This window comes from Mandrillus leucophaeus, unplaced genomic scaffold, assembly GCF_000951045.1.
Source record: "Mandrillus leucophaeus isolate KB7577 unplaced genomic scaffold, Mleu.le_1.0 Scaffold1206, whole genome shotgun sequence".
Taxonomy (NCBI): domain Eukaryota; kingdom Metazoa; phylum Chordata; class Mammalia; order Primates; family Cercopithecidae; genus Mandrillus; species Mandrillus leucophaeus.
The window spans coordinates 134,227-154,500 of record NW_012100388.1 but is presented as its reverse complement, the minus strand read 5'-3'; the positions used below and the strand labels follow the sequence as shown (position 1 = coordinate 154,500).

At 38.9% G+C, this 20,274-nt stretch overlaps 1 protein-coding gene across 4 annotated transcripts in view; it reads right to left on the bottom strand.

Annotated features, from left to right (window-relative positions):
- The window catches only part of MARCH8 (membrane-associated ring finger (C3HC4) 8, E3 ubiquitin protein ligase), a 143,569-nt gene that overhangs the window by 33,967 nt on the left and 89,328 nt on the right, over positions 1-20,274 (bottom strand). For all 4 annotated transcript variants that reach the window (XM_011970543.1, XM_011970553.1, XM_011970534.1 and 1 more), the window contains one exon: positions 7,391-7,441. In XM_011970543.1, the coding sequence (XP_011825933.1) occupies positions 7,391-7,441 (51 nt within the window). The remainder of the gene's footprint in view (positions 1-7,390; positions 7,442-20,274) is intronic.

Below are 20,274 nucleotides of genomic sequence, written 5' to 3'. Positions count from 1 at the left end.
TAGAAATCAATTTAATCAAAGAGGTCAAAGACCTTGCAAGAAAAACTACAGAACACTGATGAAAGAAGCTGAAGAGGACACGAGCAAATTGAAAGATATCCCATGTCTACAGATCAAAAGAATTAATGTCATTAAAATGACCATACTACTCAAAGCAATCTACAGATTCAATGCAATCGCTATAAAAATGTCAATGTCATTTTACACAGAAACAGAAAAAACAATCCTAAAACCATACGGAACTAAAAAAGAGCACAAATAGCCAAAACAATCCTAATAAAAACAAACAAAGCTGAAAGGATCATACTGCCTGACTTCAAAGGATATTACAAGGCTATAGAAACCAAAATAAGCATGGTGTTGTTATAAAAACAGATACAGGCCAGGAGTGCTGGCTCACACCTGTAATCCTAGCACTTTGGGAGGCCAAGGCAGGTGGATCACCTGACATCAGGAGTTCAAGACCAGCCTGGCCAACATGGTGAAACCCCATCTCTACTAAAAATACAAAAATTAGCCAGGCTTGGTGGTAATCCCACCTGTAATTAGCACCTGTAATCCCAGCTAATCAGGGGGCTGAGGCAGGGAGAACTGCTTGAACCCAGGAGGCAGAGGGTGCAGTCAGCCAAGATAGTGCCACTGCACTCCAGCCTGGGTGACAGAGCAAGACTCTGTCTCAAAAAACAAACAAACAACAACAACAAAACCCAGATACACAGAACGATGGAACAAAATCACAACACAGAAATAAATCCATGTATTTACTGCGAACTGATTTTCAACAAAGGTACCAAGAACATGCATTAGGGAAAGAGCACCCTCTCAATAAACGGTGCTGGGAAAATTAGAGATCCATTCGCAGATGAATGAAACTGAAGTCCTTTCTCTCATCACACACAAAAATCAAATCAAGATGGATTAAACACTCAAACATAAGACCTGAAACTATAAAACTATTAGAAGAAACCACAGGGAGTACACTCCAAGACACTGATCTAGGCAATGATTTTATGGCTAAGACCTCAAAAGCATAGGCAACAAAACCAAAAACAGATAAAAGGGACTCTATTAAACTGAAAAGCTTCTGCGCGGCATAGGAAAACAATCAACAGAGTGAAGACACAACCTGTTGAATGGGAGAAAATATGTGCAAACTACCCATCGAACAAGGGACTAACATACAGAATATGTAAGAAACTCAAACAACATTAAAAACACAAACAATTCCATTAAAAACTGGGCAAAGGACACAACCAGACAGTTCTCAAAAAAAGACATATAAATGACCACAGCTGCCTGAAAAACTGCTCAGCAACACTAATCATCAGGGAATAACAGATGTTGGTGAAGATGCAGAGAAAAGGAAACTCTTACGTATCGTTGGTGGGAATGTAAATTAGTACAGCCAGTATGAAAAATAGTATGGGAATTCTTCAAAAAACTAAAAATAGAACTACTATATAATACAGCAATCTCACAACAGAGTATTTCCCCAGAGTATTTCACAACAGAGTATTTCCACAGAGGAAAATAAATTAGTATTATCAAAGAGATATCTGTACTCCCATGTTTATCGTAGCACTATTCGCAAAAGATACGGAATCAGCTTAAGTGTCCATCAACGGACAAACAGGTAAAGAATTTGTGACTTATATACAGAATGAAATACTATTCAGCCATACAAAAAGAATGAAATCATGTCATCTGTAGCAACATGGATGGAGGTCATTATGTTAAGTGAAATAAGCCAGACACAGAAAGACAAATATTACATGTTCTCACTCACATGTGGGAGCTAAAAAATTTGATCTCATGGAGGTAGAAAGTAGAATTATAGGTACCAGAGGCTGGGAAGGGTGTGCATGGAGCGAGGAGTGAGGGATAAAGAAAGGTTGGTTAATGGGTACAAAAATACAGTTAGATAGTCACAATAAGTTCTAATGTTCGATAACAACAGAGTAGGGTGACTACAGTTAACAATATATTATATACTTCAAAATAACTAGAAGAGAGGCTTAAAATGTTTCCGACACATAAACATGATCAATATTCCAGTGAGGGACACCCCAAATACCCTGACTTGATCATTATATCGTCTACGCATGTAACAAAATATCAGAGGTACCCCATAAATATGTACAAATAAACTAAAAAAAGAAAACCAATCAAATGTGATCTCAGATACTACACAATAATATAAAACTTTGAGTCTGTTCTTTAGAAAATGATTAAGCAAACAGCAGCAAGGGAAGTACATAGGGTGAGGATTGAGTGTGGACTGGGGATCTGGGGAACATCCTCCAGAACGGCTCAGCTGGCCCACATGGTCAAGGACCCTGCAGTGAGGTGAAGGTCTGGGCAAGATGCATGGGGGTTTCATAGGGGCTGCACTCCAGTGCCTGTCTTTGTATAAGCATGTCACCTGTGTGACTCAAACTGCCTCAAACTTCTCCAAGCACTCAGTCAATTAAACAGATTTTTTTCCCAGGGAGGACATTCTGCTGCTTCTAAAAATACAAGATATTCTACACATTGCTATCATTACAAACTGTGATAGGTGCTATGAAGAAAAAGAATAACAAAATCCAAATGAGTGATAAAATTTAGATTAAGGGGAGGGTGTCAAGGGTAAGCGACTCTAAAGAAGCTAAGAACTGAAGGAGAAATGAGTTAGGAATATTAGCCATTCACGCAAAAAAGGGGTAAGATTGGGAGAGGCCTCTCGGACAGAACAGCATGTGCAAAGGTGCGCAGGTAGGAATTTGGCTTGTTTGAAAATCGTCAAGGTAGTCACCATACCTAGATCATGACCAAGGGGATATTGCACAGGATCAGGTTCCAAGTGGCCAGGCCCAGGTCACCTTAGATCTGATAGCTCAAGGTAGTGTAATCAGAAACACTGAAGAATTGAAAACAGAAGCATTAGGATTCTATTTACTGGCTGCTGGGTGCTAGACGGTTTGTGATAGATTCTTGAGAAGCTACTGCAGGAGTTTAGGAGGCCGGGCCTGGGAAGTGGCTGGGATGATGAAGAGGGATGAACAATAGGCTGGGTATCAAGTGTCTAGCAGAACACCACGCAAACATTCACTCAACATGTACTGACAACCTCCAGGGCTCCATCCCATCACTGGCTCTGCAGATTTAGGGGTAAACAAAGCATGGCTCTACACTCGTGGAGGTTATATGTGGGGTGAAGGTGCAGTGGAAAAAAATTCATGAAAACCCAGGCAGTGATAAGTGCAATCTCGAAAAATAAAAGGAAAAGGTGTCTTTGGACCCCTTAGGATATTAACTGGAGGTGACAAATTTCATGAAATCCCTTGGTAACAGAGGCTCAACAAATGATATCCATTAACATTGTACTATCAATACAAAATAAGTATTGGGTGAAGACTTCGCCATTGTAATTGCTTAAATATCCCAATATGCTTCTTTTATTAACTCTTTAAGGAGATCAAATCCAGCTGCCCATTTTGAAGAGAGGCAAGCCACCACAGACCTAGCAGCCTCATAAACATCCCATCCAACCTACCTGCTTCCTTCTTTGAAAATGGAGCCTGGTTTTTAAAGTCAATATGCTTGCAATACACACTGAGACACTCTGTAACAAAATCTAGATGGAATACTAGGAGGCAGGATTAAAGGTTTATTTTTTACCTCTTTTCAGCCTCTAAATTTATGCCAGCAAGAGATGAACTGCAGAAGCATAAAGCAGACTGCAGTGACTGGCTAATGTGCTGACCATGGCTGGGGTCTAAGAGTCAGCAGAAAAAGTCTCCTGACAGAGACAACGGGGATTTCAGGTAGCATAAAGTATGTCCACATTGTGGCCTCCTTTAATCTCAAGAGTGTGTCTGCTATTCTGAAGATACGATTTTACATGTCACGGCCTAAAACTGGGTTCAAACAGTAGGTTCATTTAATAAATACTCCAATAAAAAAAAAACTGACTTCTCAAAAACAGTTATCTTCCACAGGGGGCCTGCCCTCCCTTCCTCAATCCCACTGAACTGGTTCATGCCTAACCACCTTATACAGCATGCTAACTATCTTCGTTACAAAGGGGTACACTTTGCAAAAGAATTTCATGTTGACAGGTTAACCAGGAAGTTCTGTGAGTAATCAAATGTTCTAAAGGCTCACTCCACTCAGATTCTCTCCAATGACTCTAGTAAGCATCCCGGAACTCACTGGACACAGTAAGTGTCCAGTCACAAACAGCACACAGGAAAAATGTATGCAAGAAGGGGCTGGGCACAGTGGCTCACACCTGTAATCCCAGAACTTTGGGAGGCCAAGGTGGGTGGATCACGAGGTCAGGAGTTTGAGACCAGCCTGACCAACATAGTGAAACCCCATCCCTACTGAAAATACAAAAATTAGCTGGGCGTGGAGGCATGCACCTGTAATCCCAGCTATTCAGGAGGCTGAGGAAGGAGAATTGCTTAAATCCAGGAGGCGGAGGCTGCAGTGAGCCAAGATTGTGCCATGGCACTCCAGCCTGGGCGACAGAGCGAGACTCTGAAAAAAAAAAAAAAAAAAAGTATGCAAGAAGGAAAAAATAATATATGGTTCTCCATTGTTCAGCAATAAATAATAAAGCTACCATTAAATGAACTATCCTGGCCCAATCAACCTAACATCACCAGGATTCAACAAAGTTTGACAAGAGTCAGGTTTGCTGGCTCAGTTTAATAGGTGAGCTGCCCCATGGCTCCATGCAAACATTAATCCCAAGACTCAGAACAACCCTGAAGGTTATATTATTACCCTACCTTTTTTTTTTTTTTTTTTGGAGACAGAGTTTTGCTCTTGTTGCCTTTTTTTTTTTTTTTTTTTTGGAGACAGAGTTTTGCTCTTGTTGCCTAGGCTGGAGTGCAATGGCACAATCTCAGTTCACTGCAACCTCCGCCTCCTGGGTTCAAGCGATTCTCCTGCCTCAGCCTCCCAAGTAGCTGGGATTGCAGGTGTGCACTACCACGCCTGGCTATTTTTTGTATTTTTAGTAGAGATGGGGTTTCGTCATGTTGGCCAGACTGGTCTCAAACGCCTGACCTCTGGTGATCTGCCCGCCTCGGCTTCCCAAAGTGCTGGGATTACAGGTATGAGTCACCGTGCCTGGCTTACCCTCCTTTTACTGATAACTAAATTAAAGTTCAGAGAGATGTCCTTTTTCAAAATCACATGGCTAGTAAGTCATCATCCATGTTAACTCCAAAACCCTTACAAAGTTCAAAATACTCACAACCCAAGCCAAGATGATAGCCTTTCCTCTAGACTTTTTAAGACGGTGGTTTGCAAACTTTTTTTTTTTTTTAACTATAGGAAGAAGTTTCCTTTAAATAAAATGTGACTGAAATCCATGAACGAACAGGTACATATTTAAGGCATAAGATGTCCTCCTTCAGAACTGCCCTTGGCTACTAGCTACTAGGGCAAGGCAACATGTGCTACTGAGTGTTTTTTAACACGTTTAATTCAACTTAAGCAAACAGTCCATCTGCAGCTGCACCTTCTCACTTTTCTCCATGCTTAGACACTGATCAGCTCCTTTGAAAGGTGCAAAAATGGGCAGCAATGGTTTACCACTGCATAGTTCTAGCACTGCAGCATTCCTGGCCAAAGGAACAGCAAAAGAAAAGAAATGGAGGTTGGATGGGAAAAAATATTTTGTGAAAGGTATTCCTATTTTTAATGCAAAATTAAGTGGAAAAATAATACAATTAGATTACAAATATGCCTAAGAACAGATGAATGTCTTAAGAAGGTTTGCCAGAGTTTACTTTTAGTTTTAAAAAATAAGGTGACCTGAATGAAAACATATGTGTAGTCAGTACATTAAAATGGCATATAATGTAACTGTTGATTTCAGAGTATCTAGGAGGCCTGAGACAGCAGACAGATTTTGTCACTTGTTCAAATCCTCCCAGCTGAATCTATGTTGTTTTTGGCCACATGCCAAAAACATGGGGAAAAGGTTCACCCTTGCAAAGAACTTTCATGGCCATTAACTGTATGGCAAAGGAGTTGGCCAGAGTCAATGTCTGGGCTGTGAGAGGAGCGCTGCCTGGGAGCAAGCGCACTGCATCAGATACACTCTGCTGGTTCCTAGGTCATACCCTGGCACCCAGTGTGCTGCTGGTGGGCTAAAGTGACCACACTACAGGTGAGCAGATGCTGTTGGATGGCTGATTCACTTCCCAAGCCCTCCTTTCCCTAGCTGCCTTCCAGCTAGAGGTGGCCTGTGATCCAGTTCTGGCCAGGGAGATGTAAGCAGATTTCAGGCGGCCAGGTGGGACTTCTGAGAAAACTTTTGCCTTCCTGCTGAAAATGGTGACTCTCAGCTAACAGACCTCTTAATCCTTGATCATTCCTCTAATTCCTGCCAAGGCCACAACCACAATGCCTGAAGGTCCAGCTCTCACCGTGAGACCATCTGTCAAGTAGGAGGTAGCACAGAGAGGAAAGAGCTTGAGTCCCTGGCAACATCTGTTGCAGGGAGCCGAAGGCCCATGGGACGTGACCAACTCAGCATCCCACTGGAGGCTATATGATCAAACAGCAAACCGTTTATCACGAATGCAGGATATGAGCAAACTCACGACTGCCACTGCTGACTGCTCCTGCTGACAGAAGGTTTGGCAGAGGCAATCACTTCCTGGAGCCAAGGTTAGCTACAGCGACATCTAGAGGCTGTTGTTTGAGGAATGCAGTCTTGCAAGCCTACTCTAGACTGAGCAGCTGACCACTTCTTCCACTCCCATTCTCACTATCTGTTTTGACTAATAAATACGGAGGGCTGTGTAAAGCTCAGGGCCCTTGTCCACTAGAGCCAAGGTGCCCCCGACCCCTTTTTCCAAATATAAACTTTTGTCTCTTGTCTTTTATTCCTGCGTTTGCCCCTTGTTCAGTGCCCCTAGGTCCGTGCGGGTTACATAGTGGCGCCCCGAACAGCCACAGAATTGGGTACACTACAATCTGTGAGCAAGTCAGCCCTGGACCACCCACCTCTAGACACCTTGTCAACTGAACCACATAAATCCATAATTATTTAAGTCACCATATTTAGCTTTTTGTTACTTTCAGTCAAATATATTCCTAATTGTGGCAACAGACTCTCCCGTGCCTGAGATTTCTTCTGCCTTAAAGTATATGGTTTTCTGGAAAAAATGGAATTTTCTCCTAGAAATCACTCCCCCCTACACACACTCAAAATTGCCTTACCAGAAAAACATAACTGCCACATACCTCTTATGGTCCCAGAACAGATTATAGAAATGTATTGAGAACTCTGATGTCTTTTCAAAAAAAAGAGTATGAACACATGTAAGGCGTAAGAACACAAAAGCCTCAAGGTAATAAATAACATTTTTCAGTGGCACGCTACCTTAGAAATGTTGCTTGAATGACTCATGGAATGTCCCAAAGTCTTCTCATTCTGCAAGAAAATCAAACAGGTTTTAATTATCAATCTTTGATTAAAATATGCAAAGAACAAGTAATTGATCATAACAACCCTACTGACAAATCATTCCCTGAACTAGAATTTGCAAAGCACAACCTACTATATACTGGATGTATGTAGCCAGGCAGTAAATATTGCACATTTGGGCAAAATGAATTAAACAATAGTCCCTGTCCTAAAGGATTTAACTTTTTATTTAAAAGATTTAATTTTTTTATTATCAGGAAAAAATAAGAGTTTAGAATTCGCTGTTAAAATAAGATAGTATTAAGTGTCTTAAGTCACACTTCATGTGGAGGTTCAGATGGTGATAAGTGTCTTAAGACACATTTCAAGTGGAGAGGCTGCATGCTCAGTTGTATGTGACATAGTCGAGGAGCCACTGTGAAAGAGCAAAGAAAGTGGGACGGCTGACCAGCCCCGGGGTGTCTGGCTAACAAAGTGCTGAATACTCAATAGGGACATCACACAGCTCACATCTCCTTCAACTCAGTTCCTCCTCCTGGAGCAGGGAAATCTGGGAGCCACGCTAGCCTCCTTCCTCTCATGCCCCTCCACATTCAGTCACATAGTCTTGTATCAAATTCTTCCTCCTCTCAATCACAACTCATTTTCATTTTTATTGTCAATGCTTTAGTTTAGATTCTCTTCATTTCTCAGCTAGAATTCTTGAAGAATAACGTCCCACCTGGCCTTTTTACCTTTAGGTTGACCTCCCTGATACACAACTATCATAGGCTACACTGTGTATTCCCCTCCCTTCTGTGAAAATTTAGATGTTGATGTCCTAAAATTGTTCCTCAGAACATAATTATTTGGAATAGGGCCTTTAAAGATGTAATTAAGTTTATATGACGTCAATAGTAGTCCCAGCTACTCAGGAGGTGACTCTAATCCTAGTGGACTCTAATCCAATAGGACTGGTATCCTTGTAAGAAGAGGAGATTATGACACAGACACACACAGATAAAAGACAATGTGAACACAGAGGGAGAAGACGGCCATCTACAAGCCAAGGAGAAACCAGCCCTGCTGCCACCTTGATCTTGGACTTCCAGCCTCCAGACTCTAAGAAAATAAATTTCTGTTGCTTAAGCCACCTTCTGTATGGCACTTTGTTATGGCAACCCTCAAACAACTATGATCATCTTCCATCCTACAACTTAAAAAAAAAAAAAGTGAACATTCTAAACATAAATCTGATTTTTAAAAATAAAGCCATTTTCCTGCATCTACTCATTCTTGCTCTAAACCCAAATAAGTAACAAAAACTACTGCCTAAAGAAGAGAAGATCTTACTTGTATTTCCTTGCTCTATTCCCTAGGCTGGGAGTGCAGTGGCATGATCATGGTTCACTGCAGCCTTGACCTCTTGGGCTCAAGTGATCCTCCTGCCTCAGCCTCCCAAGGAACTGGGACTATCAAATATTTTTTAGTATTTTAGTATCCTGCCTGACTAAATATTTTGTGTAGAGACAGGGATCACTCTGTCGCCCAGGCTAGAGTGTAGTGGCACAATCACAATCATGGCTCACTGAAGCCTCAACCTCCTGGGCTCAAGTGATCCTCCCGCCTCAGCCTCCTGAGTAGCTAGGACTACAGGTATGTGCCACCACGCCTAAGTATTTTTTGTAGAGACAGGGTCTCGCTATGCTGCCCAGGCTGGTCTTGAATTCCTGGCCTCAAGTAATTCTCCCATCTGAGCTTCTCAAAGGACTGGAATTATAGGCATGAGCCACCATACTTGACCTGTTTCTTCATCTTAAGGCAGTCAATTAGTAAATCATAAAGTATGCTCAAATTGTTGTTGGGAGAATGTCACCAAAGAATGCTTCTAAAAGACCAAGTTTCACTCTGGGAGGCTGAGGCAGTCAGATTGCCCGAGGTCAGGAGTTCGAGACCAGCCTGACCAACATGGTGAAACCCCATCTCTACTAAAAATACAAAAATTAGCGAGACATGGTGGCGCGCACCTATAATCCCAGCTACTCAGGAGGCTGAGGCAGGGGAATCACCTGAAACTGGGAGGCGGAGGTTGCAGTGAGCTGAGATAGCGCCACTGTACTGCACTCCAGCCTGGGCGACAGAGCAAGACTCCTTCTCAAAAAAAAAAAAAAAAAAAAAGGACCAAGTTTAACTAGTAATTTAATTCAATCATGTTATTCACACATTCATTCACTGGGAATGAAAGCCCCCTGTCCAGAGAACAAGTAATCTGAGTTTCATTCATTAGTCAAGAATGTACTTATAGGTAAACACAGGGCACTGCTGTGAGTCTCAATTTTAAGTCCAAGCTACTGGTGACTTACTATTAACTTCTAGTGCAGCCTACTAAGTTAAAACAAAGATACTACAGGCCTTGGATTATCTATACAGAAAGCCAATTATAACCACTGCCACATTACTTACTATCTCACAAGGAATGGTTGGTTTGACACCATCTGGAAATCTACAGAGAAATACTAAGAGAAGCAATAAATCATATCCTCAGACATTTCTGACATTAATTATTCAACAGAGAATGGATATTGGGATGAGGGAGACCTACCTGCTAAGCTAACATTATAAATCCAGATTGAGAGCTAACGCTGTTCCTTACCCTTTAAGAAATAAATTTGATAATGCAAGCTCTTATTTTGTTTTCTTGTTAGAACAATTCATATTTTACATTGGTAAAACCAAACAAGTAACAAGCCCCAGAAAACACAGATGGTGTAAAGCCTGAAACCTGTCAATATTTGACAAAATCCACTACTTGGTAGGATCTCAACAGTTCAGTTCCAGCAGACCATCTTTTATTTTCCCCCAATAAACACTGCTTTTTTTGTTTTTTGAGACAGAGTCTCACTCTGTTGCCCAGGCTGGAGTACAGTGATGCCATATCGGCTCACTGCATGCTCCGCCTCCCGGGTTCACGCCGTTCTCCTGCCTCAGCTTCCCAAGTAGCTGGGACTACAGGCACCCGCAACCACGCCCAGCTAATTTTTTGTATTGTTAGTAGAGACGGGGTTTCACCGTGTTAGCCAGGATGGTCTCGATCTCCTGACCTCGTGATCTGCCCGCCTTGGCCTCCCAAAGTGCTGGGATTACAGGCGTGAGCCACTGCACCCAGCCTAAACACTGCTCTTTAAATGTCCATTTATTTGGACTTAAAATATATAGTTCAAGACAACAGAGATATTTTCCAGAAAGCAAATCCCAAGACTCATTCAAATCAGTACCTCTTTCCACACTTATTTACTATGCAACTACTATGTGCAAACAAACTGTGTCAGGCACAGAATATGGACAAAAATCTCACCCCTAACCATGTGCCAATGATAATATTGAGAATCCCTTATGTGAAATGCTTGGAACCAGAAGTGTTTCATATTTCTGAGTTTTTTGGACTTTGGAATATTTGCATTATACTTACTGGTGGAGCATCCCAAATCTGAGAATTCAAAATCTGAAAGGTGACAATGAGCATTTACTTTGAGTGTCATGCTGGCATTCCAAAGTTTCAGATTTTGAAGCATGCTGGATTTCGAGTTTTTGGATTAGGGACGCTCAACATGTATTACTACTGAACTCCTCCGAAAAAGTGTTTTGGTGAGAAACGTCCAAACTAGGGAAGAGCTTAAGAACGACATAAAAGAAGCACATACAAGTATGACCCCACTCTGCCCTATAGTCAGAATGGTATCTTGCTTCTGAATGAGAAGTAAAGTTTGCCAAGCAACGATGTAAAGAAGTGGAATTAGACATACCAAAGAGAAAAAAGTTCCAGTTCAAGCCCAAACTAAGCTTTAATGCCCAAGTAATAAAAACCTTGGCAAATTATTTACAGCTCTTTAACACATTCAGTCACTGCTTACTGGATACCACCATCTTGTGACCCCAGGAGAGATGGAAGCCTCGCTGCATCTTCCTTCCTCCCTCAGAAAAGGTACTAGGAGATGCCACACACTTCCCTGGCTTTCATCTCCACATCCCTCTGGTGGGCTCTTTACATCTACATTAAACATAAGAGCTCCTCAGAACACAGCCCCATGCCCTCTAGATTTCATCTGTTTTCTCCTTAGCCAGTGCTTCTCCAACTCTGGACACTTAATCATTTAGGGATCTTGCTAAAATATAGATTGTGGTTTGTTAGATCTAGGGTGGATTGAGATTTCTGCATTTCCAAAAAGCTCCCAGGTGACTCCCATGCTGCTGTCCCCAGACCACAGTTTGGGGTGCAAGTTTTCATTCCAAATCCTGAACCAGAAAAATCAATAAAGGCTATGAGTTTCGTTTGTTTGTTTTTAAGACAAGGTTTTTCCATGTTGTCCAGGCTGGAGGGCAGTGGCTATTCATGGGTACCATCATGTCATACTACAGTCTCTAATTCCTCGGCTCCAGTGATCCTCCCACCTCAACCTACCAAGTAGCTGAGACTACAGGCATACTACTGCATCCAAATTATGACTCATGTTTTAAAAAGCAAATCATGACTATTTTAAAAGTAAATTCCTACATAAAAGATGGCTATGAGCCCACAATAGAGTTAGTAGAAATAAATCAATCAGGAAACACAGCGATACAGATTGGGAAAGACTGAGTCTGAGGGTGTGAGAAAACAAAGTTTTCTTAATGTAAGAAGCTACCAAATCACAAAGAGAAGCTATGCTGAAGAATAAGGCACACTTTACAATTTAATCAGTGCTGTCAATGATGCTTTGCAAGTCCACAAGGGGCTCCAACAGAATGTACTTGTGGATAGAGTCAAGGCATAAAACTCACATAAACCAAATACACCCTGGAAAGCAGAAACCAATAATTATCAAGAAGACAATGAGGTGAGATGCCTAAGCAACTTTTTCGGATTCTGTATGAAAGAGTCAAACAATAGGACTTCATCATGTGGGGTTTTCCTGAAACTCTGACCAGGACTGGTCCTTAAAAAACAAACAAAATATGTGGGCAATGAACACTGCTAACTGCATACTCAATACCCATTTCCCTTTGTCCCCACCAAAAGAACCCTGACTTTGTCCTGAGCAGCAACAAACCCAGTTAAAAGTTCTCACTTTCCCACACTACTTTGCAGTTAAGGAAAAATATTAAATATATAAAAAGTTCTTTTGAAAGAAATTAACTAAAGATTTCCTGGGAAAACATTTTGCTTTCCTGATATTGCCATTGCCCATTTCTCTGCAATTCCTCCTCCCTCAACCAGCCTGGAAAATAGACGTTATACCAGGAAGTAAAGCAATTCACTTTGGGACTATGAAGAAGTTACTAGAAGTCTGAAATCTTCTCGTCTCAGGTCCCCTTTATCCTGTAAAAAATGATTAAGGGCCAGGCATGGTGACTTACACCTGTAATCCCAGCACTTGGGAGGCCGAGGTGGGAGGACCACCTGAGTTCAGGAGTTCGAGACCAGCCTGGCCAACATGGTGAAACACCATCTCTACTAGAAATACAAAAATTAGCTGGGTGTGGTGGCGTATGCCTGTAATGCCAGCAACTTGGGAGGCTGAGGCAGGAGAATCACTTGAACCTGAAAGGCGGAGGTTGCAGTGAGCCAAGATCACGCCACTGCACTCCAACCTGGGCAACAAGAGCAAAACTCCATCTCAAAAAAAAAAAAAAAAGATTAAGGACTCCCAAAACCTTTGGATTATGTAAGGTTTTATCTATGGATATTTGCCATATTAGAAATTAAAATTAACAGTGTAAAAAATATATCTCTTAATTCATTTAGCATTAGCAATAAACCCGGTAAATATAAGTAACATTTCAATGAAGTTAACTATTTTCTCAAAAAAACAAAAATTAGTGAGCAGAGTGGTACTCTTGTACATTTCTGTAAATCTCATTGTTTAATAGAAGACAGCTAGATTCCTGCATCTGTTTTTGTGTTAAATCTCTTCTGATCTGTTGCTTTTGTGAGGACCCATTCAAAACTCAGAGTTGATATAATCATGATTTGAAGCTGAAGACATCTGATATTCAATGAATGCAGGAAGCAGCCTTCTCCATACTTCCCTTATATGATTAAAAGCAGAAACTGTGACAAATGAGGCTGCCACAAATTCCCTCTTCAAGGGTTTACTCCCAGGAAGGAGATCCAGAGTAAACCTACCATAATTCCCCTGTCCAGGAGGACCTTTATGGCCATGAAGAACAAGAAAAGACACTCCCATCTGCACAAACATTATCACAAGCTTTCTTATCTCTTAATTTGTTAGGAAGGGAGGGGAGGGGAGGAGAGGGGAGGCAGGCAGGAAGGTGGGGAGGGGAGGAGGGGAGGGGAGGGCTGAGAAAGAAAAGGAAAAAAAAAGAGAAAAGAGAAAAAAACAAAAGAGAAGAATGTGGAGAGGAGAGGAGAGGAGAAAGGAAAGGAAAAAAAAGAGAAAAGAGAAAAAAACAAAAGAGAAGAAAGGAGAGGAGAGGGGAGAGAGGAGAGAGGAGAGGTGAGGGGAGAAAAGAAAAACCAAAAGCAGCAGGAAATAAATAACACATCACATTCTCCATAGTACATGGGAACCACAAAAAGATTAACAGCTGACTTATCCTCAGAAACAGGGAGGCCAGAGACAGTGGAAGGACATAAAAAACTGAAAGAAAGGCTGGGCACGGTGGCTCACGCCTGTAATCCCAGCACTTCGGGAGGCTGAGGTGGTGGATCACGAGGTCAGATCGAGACCATCCTGGCTAACACGGTGAAACCCCATCTCTACTAAAAATACAAAAAAAATTTAGCTGGGTGTGGTGGTGTGTGCCTGTAGTCCCAGCTACTCGGGAGGCTGAGGCAGGAGAATGGCTTGAACCCGGGAGGCAGGGCTTGCAGTGAGCCGAGATCGCGCCACTGCACTCCAGCCTGGGAGACAGAGCGAGACTCCATGTCAAAAGAACTGAAAGAAAAAAAAAGTGAACCAAGATAATTATATTCAGCAAAACTATCTTCAAAAATGAAGATGAAAAACGCATTCATAAACAGAAACTCAGAGAATTCATTGCAAGTGGATACACCTGAAAAGAAATACTAAAGGAAGTTTTTTGAGTTGAAAGCATGTACTGCCAAAGAGTAGTCAAAAGTAACTGTGTAACTACAAAAGACAAAATAAATGCATATATATATTCCTTTCTTAAATAATTTAAAAAGCAATTATATAAAAACTATGTATATAACTGTATTGTTAAACCTATAACATAAAGAAATGTAATGTATTTAAAAATAAGAGATAGGTGGGTACAAAGCTGTCATCATTATACTAATATCAGACAAAACAGAATTCAGAAAATTTTACCAGAGATAAAGAGGGACTTTTACTAGGAAAGCTTGGCATAAGGAAACGACATCACATAGAACCTCAAATACACTGAAACAAATGAAGATAATAAGGAGTGCTAAGTTTAAAATAACAAACTGTATAAACATATAACACTCTCCTTTCCTTTATGTCTTTGAAAGACAGTTATATAAATAACTGCTACAATGTATTGTTGGGTTTGTAACATATAAAGATATGTATAAACAATTATTGTTGGGTTTGTAACATATAAAGATATGTATAAACAATTATTAGCAAAGAAACAGAGGTACATAGGAGGAATCATTTTATGTCTTACAGGAATTAAATCAATATGAATCTGAAGAGTCTGTTAGAAAAATACATATATATTGTAAACCCTCAAACAACCATTAAGAAAATAATTTTTAAATAGCATTAGAAATAATTTTTTAAAAATCATTTAAGGAATTAAAATATTACAATACAAAATAATGCAAAAGAAAGCAATAAAGGAAAAAGGAACAAAAATGGCAAGACACATAGAAAACAAAAAGTAAAATGGCAAACAAATCAAACCATATCAATAATAGCATGAACTGCAAATGGATTAACCAATCAACAGAAGGTTGTCAGGATGTACAAAAACACAAAATCCAGTTGTATTCTAAGTTCATGAGACACAATTAAGACTCAAAATTATAAGCAGGATTACAGTAAAAGCAGCAGAAAAGCACATAGCACAAAAACCGCCACCATAAAAAGGGGCAGTCATTATATTAATATCAGATAAAAAAGACTTAGGAAAATTTTACTAGAGCTAAAGAGGGACTTTTACTATGATAAGGTCAACCATCATGAAGGTATAATATTTATAAATATATAAGCACCTAACATGAAAACCACAAAGCAAGAACTGACAGAGTTGAGTGAAAAACAGATGAATACCTGCAGACTTCAAAATACTGCTTTCAACAATGAACAGCCAAGCTATGTAAAAGACTTGAACAGCACTAAACCAACTTGACCTAAGAGACATCCATAGAATACAAAACCCAACAACAGAATATACATTCTTCTCAAGTGCACATGGAACAGTCTCCACGACAGACTATATAGTAGTCCACAAAACAAACATCAGTAAATGTAACAGGACTCAAATCATATGAAATATGATTCTGGCTACAACAGAGTTAAACTTTAGAGTTAAATGTTATTGTTTATCAACAGCAGAGAGAAATTACCAAATTCACAAATGTGGAAATCAAACAACGAAATCTGAAATAACTGGTAGGTCAAAAAAGAACTCACCAAAACAAAACTAGGAAATTTATTTGAGATTAATAAAAATGAAGTCACAAAATACTACACTTACACAATGCAACTAAAATAGTGCTTAGGGGGATATTTACAGCTGTAAATGACAAGGTTAAAGAAAGGTACAGAGAAAATGCAGTCATATGTAAGTCAGAAAGAAAGGCCTACCAGAAACCAAATTTTCTGGCAACGTGATTTTGGACTTCTTGTCTCCAAAAATGTGAGAAATTAAATTTCTGTTATTTAAACCACCCAGCCTGTGGTATTTTGTTACAGCAGCCTGAACAGACTAATACAAACATCTACTAAAAAACTACAGGTAACATTATACCTAATGGTGAAAGATTGAATGCTTACTCCCTAAATTATAACAACAATTATATCTGCTTTCACCATTTCTTTTTAAAATTTTAATTGTGGCAAAATACACATAATGTAAATACACCATCATATCAAGTATGCATAATACAAAATTCACCATCTTAACCATTTTAAGTGTACAGTTCAGTACTAAGTATATTCACATTGTTGCACAATCTACAGAACTTTTTCATCTTTCAAAAACTGAAACTCTATACTCATTAAACAATTCCCTATATCTTCCTATCCCCAAAATATTTTTAAAAATTTTTACTTTCTGTTTCTATGATTCTGACTACTCTAGATAATTTTTGTATTTTTAGTAGAGATGGCATTTCACCATGTTGGCCAGGCTGGTCTCAAACTCCTGACCTCAGGCGATCCTCCCTCCTCGGCCTCCCAAAGTGCTAGGACAACTGGCGTGAGCCACTGTGCCTGGCCAGAATCCATTTCTTTTTAAGACAAATATGAAACTATATGCAATAAATGTACCATATTTTATTTATTCATTCAACCTTTGATGGACACTTGTATTGCTTCCACCCTTTGGCACTGTAAATAATGTTGCTATGAACACAGGTATACAAATACCTCTTTGAGACCTGGCTTTCAATTCTTCTGGGTATATACCCAGAAGTGGAACTGCTGGGTCATACAGTAATAATTATCTTTTACTTTTTGAGGAACTCCTATACTGTTTTCCATTGTGGTTGCACTATTTTACATTCCTATGAGCAGTGCACAATCAGGTTCCACTTTGTTCAGATCCTCAACACATTTTTAAAATATATATAACAGCCATCCTTGATGGTTGTAAAGTGATATCTCACTGTGGTTTTGATGTGTATTTCCCTAATTATCAGTGATGTTGACCATCTTTTCATATGCCTACCAGTCATCTGTATATTTTCTTTCGAAAAGTGTCTATTCAAGCATTTTAGAATCAGATTATTTGTTGTTGTTGAGAGGTAGAAGTTCTTTATATATTCTAGATATTATCCCTTTATCAGACACATGATTTGTAAATATCGTCTCCCATTCCCTAAGTGGCCTTTCCACCCTGTCTACTGTATCCTTTGATGCCCAAAAGTTTTAAATTTTGATGTAGTCTAATTTCTCTATTTTCACTTCTGTTGCCTTTGCTTTTGGGTGTCCTATCCAAGAAATTTTTGCCAAATCCAACGTCAAGAAGCTTCTTTCCCTATGTTTTCTTTTAAGAATTTTATAGTTTTAAGTCTTAGATCCATTTTGAGTTCATCTTTCTACGTGGTGTAAAGGGTCCAATTGTATTCTTTTGCATCTTAATATCCAGACCCTTGCCATCCCCCACCAATATTATTTGTTGAAAAGATTGCCCTTTCCTCACTGACTAGTCTTGGCACCATTGTGGGAAATCATTTGGTCAAATATGTGAGGCTTTATTTCTGGGGCTCTCTATTCTATTCCATTGGTTTCTATGTCTATCTTATGCCAGTACCACACTAACTTGTTTACTGTAGCTTTGTAGTAAGTTTTGAAGTCAGGAAGCATCAAACCATCACTTTGTTCTTTTTGTTCAAGATTGTTTTGGCTATTCAGGATCCCTTGTGATTCCATATAAATTAATAGGACAGATTTTTCTATTTCCGTAAAACAAAATTCACTGAGATTTTGATAAGGATTATACTGAATATACAGATTGATTTGGGCAGTACTGTCATTTTAACAATATTAAGTTTTTCAATAAACACAGGATGTCTTCCCATTTATTTTATGTCTTCTTTAATTTCTTTCATCAATATATTGTAGTTTTCTGTGTATAAGTCTTTACCACTTTGGTTAAGTTTATTCCTAAATATTTTATGCATTTTGATGCCGTTGTAAATAGGACTGTTTTCTCAATATCCTTTTTGGATTGCTCATTATTAGTATATAGAAACACAGCTGATTCGTGTGTGTGTTGATTTTATAACTTGAAACTTTGCTGAATTCATTTAGTCTGGTTTTTTGTTTTGCATGGAATCTTTAGGGTTTTCTATATAAAAAATTGTGTCATAGGTAAAGAGAGGTAATTTTACTTCTTTCCAATTTTGATGCTTTTTACCTCTTTTCCTTGCCTAATTGCTCTGGCTAGGATTTCCAGTAATGTGTTGAACAGCTGTGGCAAAACCAGGCAACCTTATCTTGATTCTGATCTTAGAGGAAAATTTTTCAGATTTTTGCCAATGACTATGTCAGCTGCAGACTTTTCATATATGGCCTTTATTATGTTGAGGTAGTTTCCGTCTATTCCCAGTTTCTTGAATGTTTTCTACTATTCTTATTCATCGCAGTGCCAAAAGTTCTAGCCACCACAATTAGGAAAATAAAGGAAATAAAAGGCATATATATCAGAATGAAAGACATAAAAATCTCTATCTGCAAATGACATGAATGCTTATGTAGAAAATCCTAAGGAATCAACAATAAGTAGCAACAACAAAGTCCTAGAATGAGTCCAGCAAAGTCAGAGGATACAAAATAGACACACGAAAATTAGCTGCATTGTTATATATATATGTGTGTATATATACATATATGACACACACACACATAGTAATGAACAAAAGAACTCACAATTACTATTATACAGCCACTTTAAAACACCTGAAGTATTTAGGTGCACATCAAGCAAAACATGAATCTGACTGCTGACACTGCAAAAAAAATTGATCAAAAATGACCTCAACATATAAAAAGACATACTGTTCCTGGAATGAAAAATTCAACATAATGAAAGCTGACAACTCTTCCCCAAACTGATAAACAGCTTAAACATAATTCCTATCAAAATTCTAGCAAGTTTTTTTTTTTTTCCAGATATAGACAGGTTATTCTAAGATTTATATGGATAGGCAAAGGAACTAAAATACTTAAAACAATCCTAAAGAATCCTAAAAGAATAAAAAACTGGGAGAAATCCATCCATCCAATTTCAAGAACTAATATATAGCCAGAGTAATCACTACTGTGTGGTACTAGTGAAGAACCAGACATAACCATATGGAACAGGATAGAGAATCCAGAAATCAACCCATACAATATGCCCAACTGATTCTTAAGAAAGCAATTCAATAGAGGAAAGAGCATTTTCAACAAATGATCCTGGAACAAAGCAATAAACTTTGACTTGAATCTCAAACTTATATAAAAATTAACTCAAAATAGTTAAGGGACTTAATGTATAATCTAAAATCATAAAACATTTTTAAAATAGGAGAAAATCTTCAGGATTTAAGGCTGGGCAAAGAGTTCTTACACTAGACACCCAAGCAGTATCCATTTAAGAAACTGACCAATTAAACTTCATCAAAATTGGAAACGTTTGCTCCATGAAAGACCCTGTTAAAAGGCTGAAAATAAAAGCTATAGCCTGGGAGAAAATATTTGCAAATGAATATCCAATTAAGGACTAGCATTTAGAATATACAAAGAATTCTTAGACCTGAACACTTTAAAAAATCCAATTAGAAAATAGGCAAAAGATATAAGGGACATTTTAATAAATACGATACTCAGATGGCAAATCAGCACATGAGAAGATGTACAACATCATTGGCCATTAGATAAATGGAATTAAAAATCACAATGAGATATTACTACACACCTATCAGAACGGCTAAAATTTTTTTTTAAATAATGACATCACCAAATGTTGATGAGGATACAGAGAAACTAGATCACTTATATATTGCTTGCAGGAAAACAAAATGACAGTTACCCTGGAAAAAATTTTGGAAGTTTCTTTAAACATTAAACATGAAATAGCTATTGCTCTCCTGAAGATTTACCTTGGAGAAATGAAAACACATGTTCACATAAAAACTTATAGGTGTCTATAGCAGCTTTGTT